At 45.4% G+C, this 18,929-nt stretch overlaps 1 protein-coding gene across 1 annotated transcript in view; it reads right to left on the reverse strand.

Annotated features, from left to right (window-relative positions):
- The window catches only part of PAK6 (p21 (RAC1) activated kinase 6), a 33,350-nt gene extending 16,013 nt beyond the window's left edge, over window positions 1-17,337 (reverse strand). The window contains exons 1-3 of the mRNA XM_073348805.1: window positions 17,105-17,337; window positions 15,908-15,982; window positions 2,547-2,755 (exon numbers count right to left, since the gene is read on the reverse strand). Of these exons, the coding sequence (XP_073204906.1) occupies window positions 2,547-2,750 (204 nt within the window). The 5' untranslated portion in view covers window positions 2,751-2,755; window positions 15,908-15,982; window positions 17,105-17,337. The remainder of the gene's footprint in view (window positions 1-2,546; window positions 2,756-15,907; window positions 15,983-17,104) is intronic.
- Window positions 17,338-18,929: the final 1,592 nt, after the last annotated feature.

The raw sequence follows: 18,929 nt of genomic DNA on the forward strand, positions 1-18,929 counted from the left end.
AAGAGGCGGGGCGGGGATGGGGCTTTGGGGGAAGGGCTGGGGGGTGGAGCAGAGTGGGAAGAGGTGGGGTGGGGTGGGGGTTTGGGTGGAGTGAGCGTGGGGCCTGGGGCTGAGCAGGGGTTGAGCGCCCCCGGGAAAAATTGGAAGCTGGCGCCTGTGAATGCACATTCAAAATCCTGCCTTTCTTAGTCTGCTTCTAATTCTGGTTCCTCACAATTTTTGCCGATGTTACTTAATCCTGACCTGTAAAACCCATGCTGTTCTATCTCTGGGTCCCTCCTCTGTTCTGCCAAGCCACTGCAATTATAAATGGTGAACACACTACTGGAAATAAAAGGATTGCAGCAGTTCATAACTGCCTTGTAGGCAAATGAAGAAGGATAAGGCATCCATCCAAACAACCACCCATACTGTATGAGTGGCACGCCCTATACGCTCAATACAGCAGCCTAGCCAACTTGTTTATTTTGGAAGTAAAAAGCTTAAGTGCTAGGAACTCAAACCATCTATTCTCCACAAGAAGACACAGTATAATATCACTCCTACCCCTTGTGTGAATCTCAGTCTGTATGAGGAAATCTTCCCATGGAGTGAGAGGTAATCTCCTGTTTGTTATCTCAACTTGGGTTCCTCCAACCATGCTGAATTAATTACACTGGGCCAGATCTTCAGCTGGTGTAAACTGACACTGCTCCAATGGAGCAACACTGACTTGCACCAGCTGAGAAACAGGCTCGCTGCGAGTTAAGGAAGGAAATACAGGAGAGAAAGATCCTATCAATTACAGGCGAGTTGAGGCCACTCAGACTCATTTAATTGTGTGTCCAATAGCTCAGACGCAGGCAAATTCATCTCTCCACTCCCTGCTGTGGTAATACATCTTCTCGCGTGTACATGCATCTCTTGTTCTGCCTTCAGTTTGAACTGCTCTGTCAATCACCACTTGGATTGGGACATTGACTGCAAACTGGTTCCACCACCTTTACACAAAAGTAAGGAAAAGGAAAAGCCGCACCTCCACGCCAAAAAAAAAAAAAAAGGTCAGGAACCCGGCTCCAGGAGTCTATTCAGTAGGGTGAATAAGCCTAAATTACCATTTTAGTTCACTCCTAAACCTCAGCAGTCTGTGTTTATAGTTTACCTCAGCAATGCAAACTTGGGTAATAGTAATGGTTTCTAAATGATCCACTAGCTTAAGCTGTGGTCAATGTAACCTCACCTCCTCCTCCTGACTGAAGCACAGGGAGGACAGTACAAACTCATCACTCAGGCTTGCAAATGGGGCAGTAAGATATGGGACTTGCTCTTTCATCCCTTTCAGATGCACAGGTGGTTCACTAATTTGTTAGGCCAAACCTAGGATCATATGCCCTATGGATATGCTGGGAGCTCTCCAAGGTCCATTTCTTACGGAAGGGTAGTTGAATGACTGGTTCAGTGGTTCTCAAACTTTTTGTATTGGCGACACTTTTCACACAGCAAGCCCCTGAGTGTGACCCCACTTATAATTATATTAAAAACCACATTTTTTATATTTAAATGCTAAATTTATAACCCTATTGTTATAAATGAATTTACTTTTTCTCACCGCTTTTAAATTAAGACTAAAACACATTTATCAAATTATTGTTATAAACAGAAAAGATTTTTTTAAATAGTTACTGATTAATACTGGGAGAGGGGGCGAAGAAACTTTGTCAATATCACTGTTCACAGCAGACTTAGCGCCCCATTGCCACCCTTACCTCTGTGCTGCTGCTGGCGGCAGGTGCTGCTTTCAGAGCTGGGTGGCCAGAGAGCCGGGGCTGCTGGCTGGGCGCCCAGGTCTGGAGACAGTGCTGCCACCACCAGCAGTGCAGAACTGCAGAAGTAAGGGTGGCAATGCTATACCATGCCACCCTTTTGTCTCTGTAATGTTTGCCCTTTGTACTGGGAGGGGGAGCTAAGGCAAATTTTGGGGTACCTATAGCCCCTGCAAGCCTCCCCCAGTGCCATTCCAGCCTGTGTGTCTGACTATTAAATTATAAATTACATGTTTATGTTTGCCAGTCTCAGTGTTCTGATGGATCTGCAGTTCAATGTAGCTCTTCAGCTGCTGAACAATCAAGCCCTCTAATGTTGTCTCAGTCCAAGGAATGGCCTTAGGGAAAATGGCACTCTGGGCGAACTTCTATTTTGTCACCCTTCCTTTGGGGCCAGAGACCTGCCATGCGCGGGGCTGACAGCCTGTGACCGCCACATAATATCCTCATGACCCCCAATCTGAGAACCCCTGGGTTAGTTTAACTGCAGTAGTGTAGTTGTTTTAGTTATCGCTGAGGTTCTACTGCTGACCCTGTTTTTTCTTTAAAACAAGAGAGGTTTTACTCTGCCTTCACAGAAGATAAAACTTGATCAAAACCTATACCTTGACCTTCCCTGGTCTCCTTACAGATCACCCTGTAACATTAATAGGACATTTTTATTCTGAAGAACATAGGAGGCATTGCTTCACTTGGGCTGCACTGCATTTGAGAGAATGGGAAGGATTAACTTTCCTCTTTCACCTTCATAGGTTGAAGCTGCATCCTGGTGATTCTTGAAGGGTCTACGACTGGCTTTGGGCGTTTCAGGGTGTCGAGAATGTTCTGCCATTGAGGGGGCAGGCCAATGAATTTACCCTCTTTTGGATCGAACGAGGTGTGGACCCGATGCTGGAAGTTCTGCGGAGCAGAGATCTCCGGTCGTTTCTTCTTCTTTTTGCGGAACATGATGCCTGAATCAGAGAGATCAAATGCATTAGATCTAGTCATTTATATGGTCTTCACAGTAGTTATTGTACGGCTCCAGTTAGGGTCGCTAATTGTGGTTGGACATATTCCTGGAGGTTTCATCACACGATATAATCTTTAATTCCTGGAAACTCCAGGACAATCCCGGAGGCTTGGCAACCAAACCTACAGTTATAGCTACATTCGAATTTCCAGTCTAACCCTTCTTTTTCCATTGCTCGTACAAATTCCTATTCACCTGAGGTTTTCCAGCCTTGGTCTTTTAGCCTAAATAGCTGAGCTTACACTAGGATCCATAAATCACTACTGATGTAGCTACCCTGTTGGGAGTAATGGGGGAGAATGTAGATAGCCGTTTTTATGACTTTGCATTTCAATCTACTCAGAATGAGGTTAGATAACAGAGAAAAAGAGCCTGAGCCCCATCTATAGCTGCCTCCACTGCCATCACCAGAGGAGCTGCATCGGCAGCGAGTTATTGCTCCTACTCTCCCGAGAGCAGAGAAGAGCAAAGAGTTTTTTTTTTTTTTTTTTAATTTAAGCAATGTAAGTTGAGCCAAATTTTTATCGGCAGGTAACTTTAAAAGTTGAGATAAAACTGAGCTTTTGGTTCAGGCCTATCTGTACTTTTAAAGGGGCTTTTTCTGGATGTGGGGAGGTAGGGTATTAAATCCAGAGCTGGATTTGATTTTTGTGAATGGCCCCTATTTTTATAATAGGCTGAGAATAAAGCCACAAGTCCAATACTTTTGAACTTTGAGGTGTTCAAAAGCTGAATCCCAAACTTGCAACTCCTGACCACCTCAATACAAATAGCTAGCAAGGTCAAACTTGCTGAGGAGATTTTATCAAGTCTGGAAAAAATTAGTGGAAAATTGGTTCTTTGGTTTCAAAGTTACAAATGTTTAAAGTCAGCAATTTCATGTATCCGACCTAGAGTGTTTTCTATTTGGGGCTTTAAGGGCATGTTTAGCAGGGACACTTTACAGTCCTCCTAAAGCTGCTTGAGCCTGTAAATTCTATAAATCAAGTATCTCCAGTTCAAGAAAGTTACAAACTGTCAAGAATGCCACTGTTAGAATTATAATATTAGAAATGCAGCTTGTGAAAGGTCATGAGGAGAGAAACAGCCAGGGAGCCTTCAGCAGAGGCCTCGCATTTTAGATAGCTCAGTCTAGGTAAAATGCTTCAGCAGAGGCTCAGTGCTAAAGCTCTGTAGCATAAGCTGAGCAGCCCTAGTTTAAGCAATTTATAATCTCCACTGAAGAAAATCCCTGTTTTTTGTGCCCCTTCCTGTAACCTCTGTCTACTTGGCTATCTGTCCTTAAATTGTGAGTTCTTTGGGGGCAGGGACCGTCACTTCCTGAATGTCTAAAAAAGGCCTTGCACACAGTAGACTCTGTCATGAACAAATAATAAATGGGTGAAATTCCTGACGGGTTCCTCAACAAAGTTCCTGAGGGTTACTCACCAAAACACAAACTTGAGCCTAAACTTTCTCCCCAAGCTTCACTGTCCCTAGGGTTTCCTTGCAAGACTTCCTCTGTCCTGGTCCTCTGCCTTTTTCCCCTCAGAAAGACACCCCGATCACTCTTGTATCCCATTTAGAGCGAACAAGCATGAGTCAGAAGTAATTACTCTGTTCCTTTATTCAAGGTATTAACGCCTGAAGTTAGGGTGCCTCAGCAAAGGAACACTGCATTCTGATGCTGGGTTCTAGAAACCGACACACAATTACAGTTTCCTAGGCCAAAGAACTCCAGATGTAGTTATTTTATTAGCTCTTCATTTTTCTAAATTAAAAGGAAAAAATAGTGCTAATACTATGTTAAGGTGGAAAAATCAAGCACTCAAAAGGACGTCAGTCCTGCAAATTAAAGTTATTCCCAGAAGTTGATTATGTTGCATACATAGAATTATCTTTATCTCTTTCTCTTGTTCAATTTAAACCTTAACATATTATTGTTTGTTGATAATACATACAGGAAATACATAGGATGGGCAGTTACCATCTTTTACTTATGTGTTTGTATAGTGCCTAGCACGTGACTCGGGCACCTAGATGCTACTGAATTACAATAAATAAATAAATATTATTATTAACATTGTGGGAGAAAGTAGAGATTCTGGATTTTCCTAAATTTGCGGTTCAATTTCCCAACCTTAATATTACATTAGTGCTGGATGCACTATTGTATTATCTGTACAGAACCACTGGTGTACATAGACACTTCCTGATCTTTCCCTCTATCCAACAGCAGATTTTGGACCCCCACCAAGCTCTTACACTTCAGAAAGATCTTTCTCCCTTCCCAGTACCTCAGCTTTAGATTATTTTGAGGGAAAAGTATTTCATGGGTCAAAGACAACAGTGAATATAGAGAAAATAATTTGTTTCACAGTAGAGACACAAACATTTCTGGTGATATTTTCCTTACATGCTATACACTTCAATATCATGCTCTCTTAATGGTATAATGCTGTACATAATTCACATTGTTACATTTAGAGCTACAGTTTAAAGCAGTGTACAGTGGTTAAAAAGTGATTATTTAACATACTGCTGTATTTCCTGTACTTAGGGCCTGGAGCCTGCAAAAACGTATGCACATGCTTAACTTTACTACCATGCACAGTTCCCTTGAAACAGTAGGGAGGGGATGGAATCAATCAACTTACGGTAGTAAAGTTAATCATGTGCATTAAGCATTTGCAGGATCGGGGCCTTACACTGTATATCACAGCAGGGCATTTATACGGACTTTTCAAATGCAAACACAGCATTACTGTGCTGCATCAAAATGCTCACAAGAGACCCCAGACTTATTATTCCATCTGAAAAACAGAGAAGCAATGTAGAGAAAAGCCAGCCAAATAAAAGCCCATTTAGAGAAGCACTGTGAGACCACACTTCTGCACCTGAGAGGGTGCGCTGCCAGAACCCTCTTTGCTTTGGAGGTAATTCCAATGGCACCCAGGGCACATATGCTCTAATGGTGAGCTCACTGGGGCAGTGATGGTTTTTGTTCTGTATCTGTATAGAGCCCAGCACAGTGGGGTCCTGGTCCATGACTGGGGCTCCTAAATACTACTGCAATTCAGATAATAAATAATGAGAAATAAATCTGGAGACAATTCTTGAAGGAGAAGAACTACAGAAGATTTCCTGGAAAAGGGAAGTGACCTGCTAGCTACTCGTTTTGGCACTGTTCAGAGGACAGGTGGGGCTACTAGAGAGGCTCCACAGCATTTGACATAAATCAGGAAGTGGGAAGGACTGGATAAAGTGCTCTAAATCTCAACTCTCTGCTGGGACAAGAAGTGTGTCAATAATTATTAAATAAAACCTCTTCACTGAGCCATGGGGAAGGAAACGTACATTCCTAAACTGAGTAACCAAGTGATCGTATTGTTTTAACCCTTGTTCTTCCTCATCTACCCCCTCCCTACTCTTTGTAGCCTCCCTCATTGCATCCCATACATAATTATACTTTGGACTCTACCAAATTCACAGCTGAAAAACGTGTCACGGACCTTGAAATCTGATCTTGTGTGTGCTTTTACCCTGTACTATACAGATTTCACAGGGGAGACCAGTGTTTCTCAAATTGGGGGTCCTGACCCAAAAGGGAGTTGCAGGGGAGGTCACAAGGTTATTTAGGGGGGTTTCAATATTGCCACCCTTACTTCTCCACTGCCTTCAGAACTGGGTGGCCGGAGAGTGGCAGCCGTTCAGCAGGCACCCAGCTCTGAAGGCAGCGCCGCCGTCAGCAGCAGTGCAGAAGTAAGGGTAGCAGTACTGCAACCCCCCCTACAATAACCTTGCAAACCCCCCCACCCCCTCCACACACACATTATTCCTTTTTGGGCCAGGATCCCAACAATTATAACATCATGAAATTTCAGATTTAAATAGCTGAAATCATGAAATTTACTATTTTTTAAATCCTTATGACTGTGAAATTGACCAAAATGGGCGGTGAATTTGGTAGATCGTGAATTATACTGTAAGATCTACAGGGCAAGGACAATGGCTTTCTATTTGTTTGTAAAGCCCCTAGCACACTTTGTGGTGCTGTAAAAATAAATCCATAAATAATAACTAGTTGCATTCCTTTATGATTCAGTATGATTGGATTTTATGTGTGAATTACTGAATTAAAATGTTCACTTTTCCATTTGGGGCCAAATTTTCAACCAGGTTTCAAAAGTAGATCTACCCCAGCATATCACTTTGCATGTACATAAACAAAACATTGGTGCATTCACATTAGATAATTGTGCCTGCAAATCACCCTTTTGAAAGAACTTACTGCATTGGTATAGACAAAAGTATGGTTCACATATGCAGAAATATGTATCCATTAAGTTCATGGTCACATTTACAGCAGCTGTCTGAAAATTGGCCTTTGTGTCTTTTTGGCTAGTAGTAAGAGTATCATAATGATAAAATGCATCCAACCCTGGAAACCTACGTGTACCTCTGGGTTTCCAATTACATTTGCTTTACATTGATTGCTTTGATTATAAATACAGTCTGATATTGGACAGGTGGTTGTAGTTTAAATGAACACGGTCAGGATAAAAAAATCATATTAAAAATAGGTATCTAAATTCCCATCATCTTTAATAATCCTTTAGGTTTTCCATTTTACTCAGCTTGGGCAGTGAAATGAGAGTGGTCAGTTACACTTGTTCTTCTGTATTGGCTAGAATATTTGAGTTTCCATCAGGAGAATGTTTAAATAAAAACTAAAACATGCCCTTTGTTATCCAAAAACAAATTAATAAGAATATTTTTATCATATAAAACTTAGATTTTGTAAATAAACACAAAACCTATACTTTAGCCTTAAACTATTAGACAACATCCCCTTAATCTGCCATACATATCCTAGGACACTGACACCATAGTAATCTACTAGACTCTAGTCTTTTCATTCACTCCTGATAGTCCTACTGGTAGAAATGTCATAAACATAAATAATAAAAGTCACTACCCTGAGACAAAAGCAGCTGGAGATTTAAATTCTCTCAGTGATCCATTTCTGCTGCCTAGGAAACCACGTCAGATTTTTTAACTCCAGATATAGCTTTTCACAGATAATATAGTTCCAAAAGCTGTCACATCTGCTAGCGAGCAGGAGAAAAAAATCACAGACGGCAGATTCAGAGCAGTGGGAGGGATCAGCTGGAAAGGAGGGGCAAGCAGAGAGAAGGGTTAGGCTCGGATGAGAGGAAGGGGGAATTAGGTTGGAAGAAGGAAAGGAAATCAGAGTTGGAAGGAGGGATTGGGAGACAACAGAGAAACAGAGGGGCATAGAAAATGATCAGCTGGTCAGAAGAAAGAAGGAAGTAAATGGTAGCAGGAATTGTTCCTTGTTATCACACAGTATTTCAGATACTAAAGCAAATTTGCTCTTGTGCTTTGTTATTTCATCAGCTTCCCTGATATAATTATAGTTTCACTGGTGCATAGGGCAGGTATATAAACTATGACTGTCATTGTGTGTGTGCGTACGTGTATACACACACACTTGCTCGCTCTCTCTCAATCTCTCAACGTGAATGAGAGAAATAGGTAGCAGGGTGTCTGATGCTTACTTGATTATTTTTTATTTAGAACAATTTCTTACAGCAACTGAAACACCGTTTTGCTGAGAAGTTCTACCCTATGGGCATCACCATTCTGCTACCAAGCTTGGTGGGTCATGCCCTCCCTGGACCAAGAACACAGAACTCTTAGATACTGGATGGGGAAAAGTATCAATCCAGTGTCCCCAAGAGACTCCTCAGTTGTTGCTCTGAAAAGTGTTGAAGGACTACAAAGAGGGGCTGCGGGAGTTCATCCAGTCCAGCCAGGCTGCAGGCAGAGTCACTGTGATGGGCGGGAGGGGGGAGTTGAAGTTGGAGTCAGAGAGCACAGGGAGGGATCCCAGAGAACCCCCCAAACAAAAGGAAAACCCCATTAAAACTCACTGAGATGCAAGTCACAACAGTGTAATACATTTCAAGTATGGTGTATGCTAACAAGATAATTACCCATGTGTTTGGGTATGTATAATACACACAAAGTATTTTATTGCATTCCAAGCCCTATAGAATCCTAATGTTTACTGACCTGACATGATCTTTATTTACTCCATGTCATAGACGTTCATAGCACTTTGCAGACAAACAAAACTGTCAGTTTCCTTCCCTAAGAGTTTTCAAATCTAAATGAAACTTTATACAGCCAGGGCTAACAACCAGTAAAGAGTGGGTGGAGGGGAAAAAAGGTGGGGGCTAATGGCAGGAGGCCAGACAGCCTCTCGATGTCACTTCCCACCCTACATCTCTATGATTCTATATTTGAAATGGGATCTCAGAGTGCGGTGTCCTGCCGTGATCCCTCTCTGCACCTTGATCTGAGGCCCTGGGCTTTGGAAATGTTGGTTTAGGTGCTTTGCTTCCCTAAAGGAAGAGATTACGTTTGCTGCTGCACTATAACTTTCAGTGTTTCAAGTCCTACATTTTTTTCTGATAATAAAGCTGTATGTCTGGCAAGATGGGTGCACCATGCAACCTAACAGCACTGCAGACTGATGTAATGCTCTAAATCCTGTGTGAACACATACCCAGGCGTACAGATTAATATTCTGTTAGAAATAAGATTAGGAGAGATTTATCTGTTATGTTGCTGGGTTTATTTTGTGACAGATGAGAAAGGAAATGCAAACTCCCAACATTTGATACATGGCTTTTACCAAAAGGATGGGAAGGACCATGAAACTAAATTGTTGGTTTTTTTCTTTTCTTGTCTCATCTATTAAGAGCAAAATAGGCCACCTAATAAATATGTCTTTCCTGAGCTTATTGTGAACAGTATTTATTGTCATGCTCCTCTGTGGTTTTTAGACATACTGGGCCAAATTTACATCTGATGACATAAAAGCTCTTTGAAAGGAAGGAGCTTTTGTACTGTGCAAATCTAATACTATCACAACCCAAACGTTAGCCAGCTTCTTTCTTTATGAAATAATAAGGCTGTATTTGACTGACAAAAGTTGGGAGGAGGGGAACTACTATCATCTTCAGGTACAGATGAGACAGAGATTAAATGACTTATTCAAGTTCACACAGGAAGCCTGTAGCACAGCCAGAGACTGAACTTTGATCTCCTGAGTCACAGCCCAGTACTTTAGCTGCAAGATCTAGAAGAGTAGCCTCACTGGGTACACCTACACAGGGATAGAAGACCTGCATTGGCGCAGGTCAGCTGACTCGGGCTGGAAGAGCTTGGGCTGCAAGGCTACAAATCACTATGGAGACCTTTGAGCTCAGGCTCTCGCTGCAGGGCTAAACATCACGATGTAGATGTAGACGTTCAGGCTCAGGCTGGAGCTGAGTTCTGGGACTCTCAACCCTTGCATCTACACAGTGACTTTTTAGCCCCTAAGCCCGAGCACCGCGAGCCCAGTCAGCTGACCCAGGCCGGCCACAGGTTTTTTATCCCTGTGTAGACGTAGCCTTTCTGTTCCTCTTATTAGATCGACTGGAGGATTAGGGTTAGCAAATACCAATGTAACACCAGCACTGCTTTTCCCAGCCTCAGAGATCAATCCACAGGACTCACTCTCAATTAGCTCTGCTGAGAGGGGGGCACCTTTCAGCCACCTTTCTCACTTGCCTTGAATCACAGATGGACACTTCCCTACATTCACAGTCCCATTCCATTCACAGTGGACACTCCAGGCACCACACAGCCCACCTGCAGATTCCCTGAGGTACATCCAAAAATGAAGATGGATTGTTTTCATTTTTAAAAAATCATGTTTTTTCACATGCTCTCCACTGGCCATCATAACAGACTGCTCATTAATTCAAGACACTGTGGAGACATTTGCTAAGCTTGCCCTTCCTTGGGACTCACTATATAAGGGCAGGAAGATCCCAAGCCCTGATTCTCCATTTGTCCTGCACCTTGCAAAGTCATCTACATCTGTGCAAAGGGTGCTACCAAATCAAAATGGTAGCATTTTACACTCACTGTGCCCAGATGTAACTGCCCACGCAATGAAGACTCAGGCCTCAGGATGCGTGCCTTAGCAATGTGGTGGAAATGTGCTGAGATGGCAGGAGCATGCCACCTGATCATGATGACACCAATAGCTAGGCTAGCAAGGTTTTGGAGACAATTTTAACGACTTCCAAACAATAATAAAGACAAGTTGATTCCCCACTTGTCATAATGTAGGTAATAACACATTGCTTTGCAGTCACGCAGTTCAAAGTGCTTTATGAAAACACTAAACCTGCCACCAGCCTGTGACACTGGTCAATTGTATTATCCCCATTTTACAGATGGAGAACTGAGGCACAGAGCTGTAAAGTGACTTACCCCAAACCTAGGGTGACCAGGTGTCTGGTTTTTGACTGGCATGCCCCGTAGAAAAGGGACCCTGGTGGCTCTGGTCAGCACCACCGACCAGACAGTTAAAAGTCCGGTCAGCGGTGCTGCGGCGCTAAGGCAGGTTAGTCCCTACCTGTCCTGGCTGAAACCGCACTGCGCCCCAGAAGCAGTCAGCAGGTCTGTCTCCTAGGTGGGGGAGTCCACAGGCCCCCCTCCGCCCCTGAGCACTGGCTCCGCACTCTCATTGGCCAGTGGGAGCTGGGGTGGTGGTGATCCCTGCGGGTGAGAGCAGTGCGTGGAGCCTCCTGCCCGTGCCCACTCCCCTCCGCCTAGGACCCGGACCTGCTGGCTGCTTCTGGAGCACGCACAGTGTGGTGCCAGGACAGGCAGGCAGTCTGCCTTAGCCCCCGCACTGTACCACTGACTGGGAGCCGCCCGAGGTAAGCCCACGCCCCAACCCCAAGCCCCAACCTCCTGCCTCAAACTGCAGCCCCCTCCCGCACTCCAAATCCCCCTGCTCCACCCCCCAACCTGGAGCCTCCTCCTGCACCCCAAACCCCTCATTTCTGGCCCCACCCCAGAACCCACACCCCCAGCTGGAGTCCTCACCCCGCTCCTGCACCCCAACCCCTGCCCTAGCCCAGCGAAAGTGAGTGAGGGTGGAGGAGAGGGAGCCACCGAGGGAGAGGGAATGTAGTGAGTGGGGGACGGGGGCCTTAGGGAAGGGGCGGGTCTAGGATTTTTTTTGTGTGACTAGAAAATTGGCAATCCTACCCAAACCATACAGTGAGTCATATAAACTGATCTTAGAACCTAGACCCTGACTGATCCCCAGCCCCCTGCTGTACCCACTACACTAAAATGACCCTGCAGCCACAATTCAGACCACACCTCCTCTCAGGTATCGGTTATTTTGTCACCCAGCTCTTAGACTACAGAAGGGATGGGAATGGGAGGAGCCTCTGATTTGTAAGGGCAACAACATCATCATATATAGGGTGAAGACACATTTCTTATAAAGGGTTTTGAAGGGACCAGGAGCCTGGATTTTTATTTTATCCAACTATGTTAATGTTTGACTCTTATGTAAGACCAAGGCAATCAATCTAAAAACAAAAGTAATATCAATACTGCTCAAGGGTTAATTCAGCAAGGTAGCAGCACAAACCTGCTGCCACCCAGGAACCCGAGTTTGCCCTTTAGATACCGTGCAGGAGCTACGTTAAATGGATATGGCCCGATTCTCCCCTCCAGTGCACCTGGTTTACACTGTAACCAAAAGGATAGTTTGGATTAAGAAGCGAAGGAGATGTTAGGCTAACGGGGGTCCAAACCCTCGGTGTAGAGGAGTAGGGGAAATTGAAGTTGCTACTGTGAGAAAAGGCAAAGATAAGTTGGAGACAGTGTGTTATGGGAAAGTAAGAGTGAGCAAGGACGTGACCCAGGGCTTTGTTACCATTATGTTTGGATTATAACTGGTTTAAGCAACGTTTTTAATAAATGTTTATGAAAATTGTGAATGGTTTATTAAAATGTTATCTATATTGCTAGTATGCGAAGGACATTGGTGCAGATGTCAATTTAAATAATGTGCAGTGTAAAGAGCCAATAAGAAGGTGGAAGCAATAGAATTATGGTAAAGGACAGTTTAATGTTAATGAGTACTATAATACAGTATAAAAGGAGCAGTTTTGCTAAATTGGAAGGGAGAGCTGCAGTTGGCATCCAAAGGATACCATTATGCCAGCAGTGAGTGGAGGGGGTGTCCAGTGGCCGACGATGGGGGTGGGTGTGCAAGGCTGGTGGCGGGGTGAAGATGCAGCACACAGGGTCGGCCGCTCCTCATGCTGGTCCATCAGTGCAGCCCCCACCCCAAGCAGCTCTCAGGCCCTGCCCTGCATCCTGTTTCTGGCCAGCACTGGCTGCACACTGCGAGCTCTGGTGGCTGGTGAGAATGGGCAGGTGCCAGGCAGCAGCCATTACGTGTTGCCTCTGTAGCCCACCCATCAGCCCTTTACGTGCTCCCCCTCTTGCTGTCCTCTCCCTGCTTTGCTCCTTCGCCCCTACACCCCAGCCCCGCTGTTCCTTCATAACCCCCTGGCGGGGCGTGTCCCGCTCCCAGAGCTGTGCAGGGAACCAGCCTCTGGTCAGAGCGCTCAGCTCACCAGCAGCCTGGCTGGCAGGCTCCTTCCTTCCCCCACTGCCTCTGGCTGGGCCGGCACCCTGGGAAAGCCCAAGACCCTCCGGCCTGGGATGTTGGCCAGGAGGAGCCAAGCCTTGCATGTGCCAAAGCCCCACACAGCGCTGGTACGGGGAAGCCTCTCCGCCCTTCAGCTAAGCTCTGGAGTGGGGCGGGGGAAGTGATTTCCAGCCTGTTCACACCCCGAACCTGCTGACTCCACGGCAGCCCTGGGGCAGGAGCTTAGCCCCCCTCTTCACCCCCCTTCCCCTGCCCTGGGTCCTGCCCAAGGGAGCGCAGGGCTGCTCCATCCCCTAGGCACCCTTCCCTACTGAGCCACCTCTCTGGCCCATTTTCTGAAGTTCCTGCAGCCAGGTTCCCTGAGCCCTGGTGCACAATGCAGCCTTAGGGCTTAACCCCTTCCTGCCCCTTCCTTCCTTCCTGTAGCCAGTGGGGAGGTGGTGGCAACAGGAGGCAGCTGGGTTATGTCGGTGGCCAGCAGCAGCCTGGAGGTGTTAGCTGCCTTTCGACACTGTATGGGCAGGAAGGAACAAGCTGTTTCCAGCCGGAGGGGGACAGCGGAGAAGAAGAGATGAGCTCTGCAAAGACACAAGCCAGGTCATCCCTTCCTCCTCTCCTCCTCCCCTGCGGCTGGAAGCAGCTCCCATCCCTTCCCTCCTGAACAGTGCCAAAAGGCTGCTGCTGGCCACATTCTGGTGTAAACGCTGGTAGAATTTGGGGGCCTTCATTCCCCCCCCCCACCACGTTGCCTTGGGAAGGTGCAATGCCATGTACCAGGAGAGGCAGGTCCATCCCAGGGGCCCAGCCAGGCATGGAGGGCAGAGAGCGCTGGCAGAGAAGTTCGGGTTGGTGACCCCCCCGTGTGAGAGAGGTGTACGGGAGTGTGTGTGTGTGTCACCTCTCCCCATGGAGGGGGAGGAGGTGTGTGTGTCACCCCTCCCTATGTGAACCCTAAAGCCTTAAAGATAAGAAGGTAAATAAAAAGAATTTAACTATGCAGTATTTCTTTTTAATGGGGGCTCAGTCAACTTCATGTTAATTTTAACATTTGTACTGCATAGTTCTGATTGATGGCCGTTGAACTCACTTGAATACGAGTAATTTTACCAGGTGTCCCATATTCAGCAGAGGGAAATATGGTCACCCTATTTTTTAATAAAGTTTGGTTGTATCATTCAAAGTGTTGCCTAGTGATCCTACTAAACAGTTTTTCTGAAACGAACCTAGAAGCTTGAATCTGAAAACCAAGCTGGGTTTTCTTGGACCTTTATGTTTAACAACTCAGTATTAATTGGGAACATTTCAGCATAAAGGTTAACAAATGTTGACAGCATTGGTATAACCCATTCATATCAACAGAGATGCACAGGAGCAAAAGTGATGTGATAGAGTGGAAAATTGGTCCCATGGTTTAGATCCTGATCTGGCAGGGTCTGAGATTGGTGTGATGATAAATGTGCTCTCCCCTAACCTCTGGGGCTGAGGAGGGTAGCATCTTATGTTAACCACCAGAGATTCTGTCACTGACTGAAGAGGAGTGTTAACTGGATTCCCAGAGCATTATGTCTGAGCCAGACCAACGGAGCATTATGGTGACATGGGGCCTTAGATACCATCCTTCTACAAAGATAGATAAACCTTGATTATCAGGAACAAAAATCATGGAGTCTAGGTCTGAAAATAAAATATTGTATGATCCAGGGGAATGGGATGTATGTAGTTAAATGCATTTTTACTTACAATTAGAGCTAATCTGTCTAATTGTTTCAAACAGTTTACTCGACATATTTAGCCTTTTCTCGCTGCTCATGAATTGTCTTTGAACCGATTGTGATTTTTACGAACACATCAAATAGTTTTGACAAACATGTTTGACCTGTGGGTTGTTCACAAACTGTTCACAGCAAATATCCAGTTAGGAACGGATACTGAGAATTCGTTATTTGACGTTTGGGACTGGTCACCCAGCTCGCATGCTGTTGTTTCTGTTCCATGATAGGATGCTGAACTTTTACCAAGTACATACACTTTCCTCTGTAAGGAATTTTGTTTAGTCACAAAACAAAATTTTGTTTCTCAGTTAACTGACTCTCACCTACTGGGCCCCAGATTCTCTCTCATGAATGTTCTTACACACAAAATGTTTTTCACATGAATGTTCACAGGCAGCACACCACAGAGGGGCACTTACAGGCTGCTTTGAAGCCCAGTTGCTAATATCACAAACAGGTCTTTATACTAGTTGACCAGCCTATTTACTAATAGCTTATTTATAAGCCATTGTTCATACATATCAATATGCTGCACAATGTGAGCATCAATACACAGTCTTACCACATGATTAATGACTTGACTGCTTCGGGGAGAGAGAATTTATACAATGCCAGTATAGCAGCACCCCTTTCACAAGCAGCAATTTAGGGATTCAGCTGCACTGGGCATTGTCTTAGGATGGGCTTCAAAAGGGGGATTGGCCTTTTATCTTTTCAGCAAATGCCTCATTTTGTACATATTCCCAAGCCCCACCTTTGAGTACTCACTTACCAGCTATGTGCTTCTCTTCTTCTTCTCAGACTACTTCACTGTTCGGTCCTCCAGTACATTAAGTCACTTAATATCCTGGCAAACAAGAGGAGAAATGGATCAGTAAATATTACTGGACAATTGCCACACAGACCTACCTTCTCCATGTGTGTGTGCATAGGTGTATGAGTGTGTGTGTGTGTGTGTGTGTGAGAGAGATCACTTGGTTAAAAGAGATTGTGTGTACATTGCCAATGTAAATCTGACAAATGGTTTTCAAATAGTATGAAATTAGCCAGTTTCCTGATACTTCAGATATACAACACAATATGTCAGCAGCTGTGCTGAAAGGGTCTTAGCTGACATAGCAAAGAAGAAATGCAGGGATATGGGCATGAGGGGTTTTAGCTGGTGAATCAATAAGTATCTCTGATAGGTATGGTGAGGGTCCCTGCAGATATAAGGGGCTCCCTGGAGATATTGTTACATCTTGCATACAGAGAGCCAGTAGGCATGTTCCTGACATGGGCTGTCTGCTTTCCCAAGCATCATCAGGGGTGACTTTAACCTTCCTCACCAACTGCCAAGTCCAGCAAGGCATTTTCTTTCCATGCTCCACGTTGTTGACAGCTTACACTAACAGGTCCCAAATGCCACGTCCCCGTAAGAGACACACATTCTTGCTTGTCTAAAGGGGATGGGGAGGTGAAAGAAAGGAGATCTCACTGACTGTCCCACTGTGAGAATGCCAGTAGAGGACAATTCTGAGTAGAAAAAGGGCTGCAGGGAAACTACCACTGCCATCCAGCAAACCCGATTGGTGGACGGTGTTGCTGGGCTATAGGAGTAAAGATGGAGTAAATTCCTTCCCAAAGGAGCCCAGGTCCCAGTTTTCTTTCCCTTCCAGAACCAGATCTGAAGGGAAAAGCTCCACAAACCCCACTGCTCTCCTCTCACATTGCCCTAAAGTGGTATTGCCAACACACAAGAGCTCAGCACATGCATTCCTGGCACTGCTAAGATTGAAAATGCAGCTCCAAAGAGAAGGGGTTAACCCATAGAAGCACAGCCACTGAGAGGTTAGTTTAAACTGACAAACCTAGTCCTCTGTAAACAGAGGAAACAAATCACATGAAACCGCAGCCATTAGAATGTTGTTGTTTTAAATACAAAAAGCAAACCCAGTGACCGTCCCCAGACCTGCGATCTGAAGCTTACCCCAGATTTCTCACTGCTCCGGAACCAGTGGTGAGGTGGAAATATTCTCACGCTGGAATCCGTTGACTCTCCGAGAAACTTGAGAGAGAAAGGAGAAGGCAAGAGAGAGCGGGAGAGAAGGGGGCGGAGGCAGCTCTGACATGTTTGTACAGTGCCTGGTTCACCTAGCTGTGAATTTGATTTCAGGGTGTGGTGGTAGATGAGACACAGAAATGTTCAGCGCTGGAAAGTTTCAGGCTCTCATTGCAAAGAGCATGATGAATGTTGACACTGGGGCCTCATGAGATCCTCCTTCCTCCTCCTCATCACCATCTCCCTTTGGACTCTGGAAGGGACAGAAGAGAGAAGGTGCTCAGAGTCGTACTAGAGCAATGAGGTTTGCTGGGTCTCAGACAAAAACCTCTGCAAGGTCGCCACCTTGCAGCCCTCCTCACTGGCTGACCTATTAATGCTCCAACTTGCCGTTACCGCACTTCGCTCATTTCCACTGCCTTGGGGCCTAGAGCTGCTGCAGTTCCTAATGAATCCCGACGTCTCCTGCTGTGTTGTGAATTTCAGGACCTGCCGCAAATTCCTAGTCATTCCTGGCAGGTGGAGCTTTGATCATTTGATATGTGTCTGGATAGATGATAATTAATTTGCATTGCAGATGTGCAGCACATGACCTGGTGCCAATACTTTCCCTCTGTAGCTTGCCACAAGTCAGTGCTGTGTGATTTACTGTTTAGTATCACCCTATGACCCTGTTGCTTTGATTGTGCTGTGGCTTGGGGCTTATTGACTCCTGGAAATGTACATTTCTGCGTCAGTGACTTCTGTCTGCTGGAACATCAGCCAGCAGAGGGGGAGGGGAAGAGGTGGAACATGGATGAGGAACAGGAGGAGGTCAGAGTTCATGTCTGCCAAAGCCATCAACAGCTCTTTCCCTAGAGCAAATAAAGGGGACTCTTGCCTTATTGCAACAGTCTATTGCAAACAATGCCAGTCTAAACACCAAGATGATTAGGTCCAAAGAGCAAAGATAAAAATACCCTCAGCCCTCACTGTGTAATTTACTCCCTTTTGTGTGTGTGTGTGTGTGTGTGTTTTGCTAACATGGTATTAAATTTAAAAAAAAAAAAATCCATGATGTAAGTAACCCTGATTAATTAAACTGACATGGGCACCACGGACAGATATCATGGCCCAGTGAATGGGGCAGAGAAGGAGCAGAATGGGGCAGAGAAGGGGACCTCAGGAGACCTGGGTCCGAATTCTGACCCTGCCACCGACTGGCTGCGTCCCCTCGGGTAAGTCACCTCCAAGTGCCTCAGTTTCCCCTCCCACTACTTCACTTGTCTATTTAGATTACAAGCTCTTCAGGACAAGGTGTCTTTTACTATGTATATGTACAGTGCCCAGCACAATGGGCCCAGGATCTCAGCTGGGATCTATAGGAACGACTGTAGTACAGAGAATCATGAGGATAATACCGAGGGCAGGTCTACACTGGAAACGCTACATTGGCGCAGCTGCATCAATGCAGCTGTGCCGCTGCAGCGTGTCTGGTGAAGACACTCTATGCCGACAGGAGAGCGCTCTCCCGTCGGCATAATTACTCCCCCTCCATGAGAGGCAGAAGTTCTGTTGGCAGGAGAGCATCTCTGCTGATATAGCACGGGTATGGACAGCGCTTAGGTCGCTGTAACTCATATCGCTCAGGGGGGTGTCTTTTTTCACACCCCTGAGCAATGTAAGTTAGATCAACTAAAGTGGTAGCATAGACCTGCCCTTAGACAGAGTGAGGATGTGTACGTAGGGACAGTGGCCTGTACTGGAATAAAGT

Source organism: Lepidochelys kempii, chromosome 6 (assembly GCF_965140265.1).
Source record: "Lepidochelys kempii isolate rLepKem1 chromosome 6, rLepKem1.hap2, whole genome shotgun sequence".
Taxonomy (NCBI): Eukaryota; Metazoa; Chordata; order Testudines; family Cheloniidae; genus Lepidochelys; species Lepidochelys kempii.